This window comes from Austrofundulus limnaeus, unplaced genomic scaffold (assembly GCF_001266775.1).
Source record: "Austrofundulus limnaeus strain Quisiro unplaced genomic scaffold, Austrofundulus_limnaeus-1.0 Scaffold237, whole genome shotgun sequence".
Lineage (NCBI taxonomy): Eukaryota > Metazoa > Chordata > Actinopteri > Cyprinodontiformes > Rivulidae > Austrofundulus > Austrofundulus limnaeus.
Window position 1 is genome coordinate 784302 of NW_013952639.1, and position 1945 is coordinate 786246.

The window sequence follows — 1945 nt, forward strand, 5'->3', positions numbered from 1 at the left end:
GAATCATAATTTTATGTAATTTTAATTAGGACTTTTTGATGTCCTTATAAAGAGGAAACCTCAAATTATATTTGAATATTGAGATTTACCAGCTAAAAAGAAACAAAACTTTGCTAACTCACAGGGAAAATCTCAAAATTTTAAGGCGTTTTCCCTCTAAACCAGGTTTTTTGTTGCTACTGCTCCAAAAAGTGCTTCAAATTTTTGTTTTATGATTATATTTCAGACAGTTCATTCAAATTATACATTAATAATGCATTTACTCATATTTTGAGAAAATGCAATTTTTTAAACATTTTATCAAAACACTATATTTGCCTATTTCTCCTTATACAACTTTTGGACTTAATCCTTGTTTCGATGTAATGGGTCACGTATCATACATATATCATTTAAAAACCACATTAATTAGCCTTTTATGTAATATTTTATCATGCTGCAGAAGAGACTGTTTCACCTCGTTTATTTTGAAAGTTAATAATATGAATATTTTCTTGCACAGTTGTCAGTTTAGCTCCAATATAAATACTAATCTCATAATATAACCCAGTTATTTTAAATAAATATCAGTGCAACTGAAATGAGTCTTAAATGAGAAATCCAAATCTGAAACCTGACATGGAGTTGGAAAAGGCCCGAAAGTGTGTTGCGGTGAGTTGTTGTGGAAGAACACAGGAAGCAGGTGGAAGCTGCTCAGATTCTTCAGGGTTTTTAGGAGAATTATCTCCATTCTGCTCCACTTTTATCTGGGAGCGCTCATTTACTTCCAGCAGCTAGCCGACACGTTCCAGCTTCACGGAGCTGAACTCTGGCAGCGACACAGATGCTGAGCGCCTGCTCTGCCTCTCGTAGAGCTGTCAGAGAAACTCCCCCTGCACTCGCAAACTCTTCACTGTGAAAATCTCATTTTCAGTCGTTTGCTCTGGTTTCATCTCCCTTTGTTCTCTGTGCCCCAAGGAGCAGAAGTGGCCTCCTCCCCTGACTAAACGGCCGTCCAGGGCGCGTGGCGGCATGACGCGGGAGCGCTCTCTGGACCTGCAGGACCGCCAGCGACAGGAAGCCCGCCGGCGCCTCCTGGCTGCCAAACGAGCAGCTTCTTTCAGACAGAACTCAGCCACGGAGAGGGCGGACAGCATCGAGATCTACATCCCTGAAGCCCAAACGCGGCTTTGAGGTTCACAGAATCATCCTTAGCTCCTCTCGTCCACCGCCGTCCCACACCACGACCCGCCGTGCTGCCCCCTGCTGGAGCTACACTGAGCAAAGATAACCCAGAAGTAATGCATTGTTTTTATTTACCTGAGCAAAAACAGCCTCTAAAACACAAACAATCGGACACCAAATACGATTTTAGGATTTATTTAACATTTTGGGACAGGAAATTAGTAAATACAAGAAATATTTAAGCTGCTAACATTTCCGTTTGCTTAGTGTAGCTTTAGGACTAAAAGGGGTTTTGGTACACATTCCAGTGATTTTTGATTTATTTTTAGAACTTTCTGTGGTCCTCTGAATCATCCATATGTGTATGAGAACAATAAGGCATTTCTCACGTTTACAGCTAAACACAAAGTGCAACTTTTCACCTGCCGGCAACAACAGTCTGTGGCTGAAACAACCGGAGACGCAACAAATTGATTAAATACTTTTTTCAGATGTTTTTATCCAGTGATGCATTTAAAGGAGACATATCCTGTTTTAAAATCCTCCTTTTCCACATTTAAACCAGTCAGTTGGGTCTTTATTGGTCTGCATTCCTCCTAATTGTACTTCTGCAAGCCCCGCCCCTTTTCTGAGTTGTGTCTCAGATCAACTCGTTTTGAGGCTGCCTCTTTAATCCAATTAAAATCCTTTATTCTTTTCATTAAAACAAAACAAGTAAATTCATATACAATAAGAAGAAAAATGTAAAAAGAAAAATTAGAAAAAAGTATATATATATATG

At 39.5% G+C, this 1945-nt stretch overlaps 1 protein-coding gene across 1 annotated transcript in view; it reads left to right on the top strand.

Annotated features, from left to right (window-relative positions):
• The window catches only part of LOC106525698 (disks large-associated protein 2), a gene marked incomplete in the record, with an annotated part of 113633 nt that extends 111800 nt beyond the window's left edge, over positions 1-1833 (top strand). Inside the window, 1 exon segment of the mRNA XM_014020014.1 lies at positions 958-1833. Coding sequence (XP_013875468.1) covers positions 958-1173 — 216 coding nt within the window.
• Positions 1834-1945: the final 112 nt, after the last annotated feature.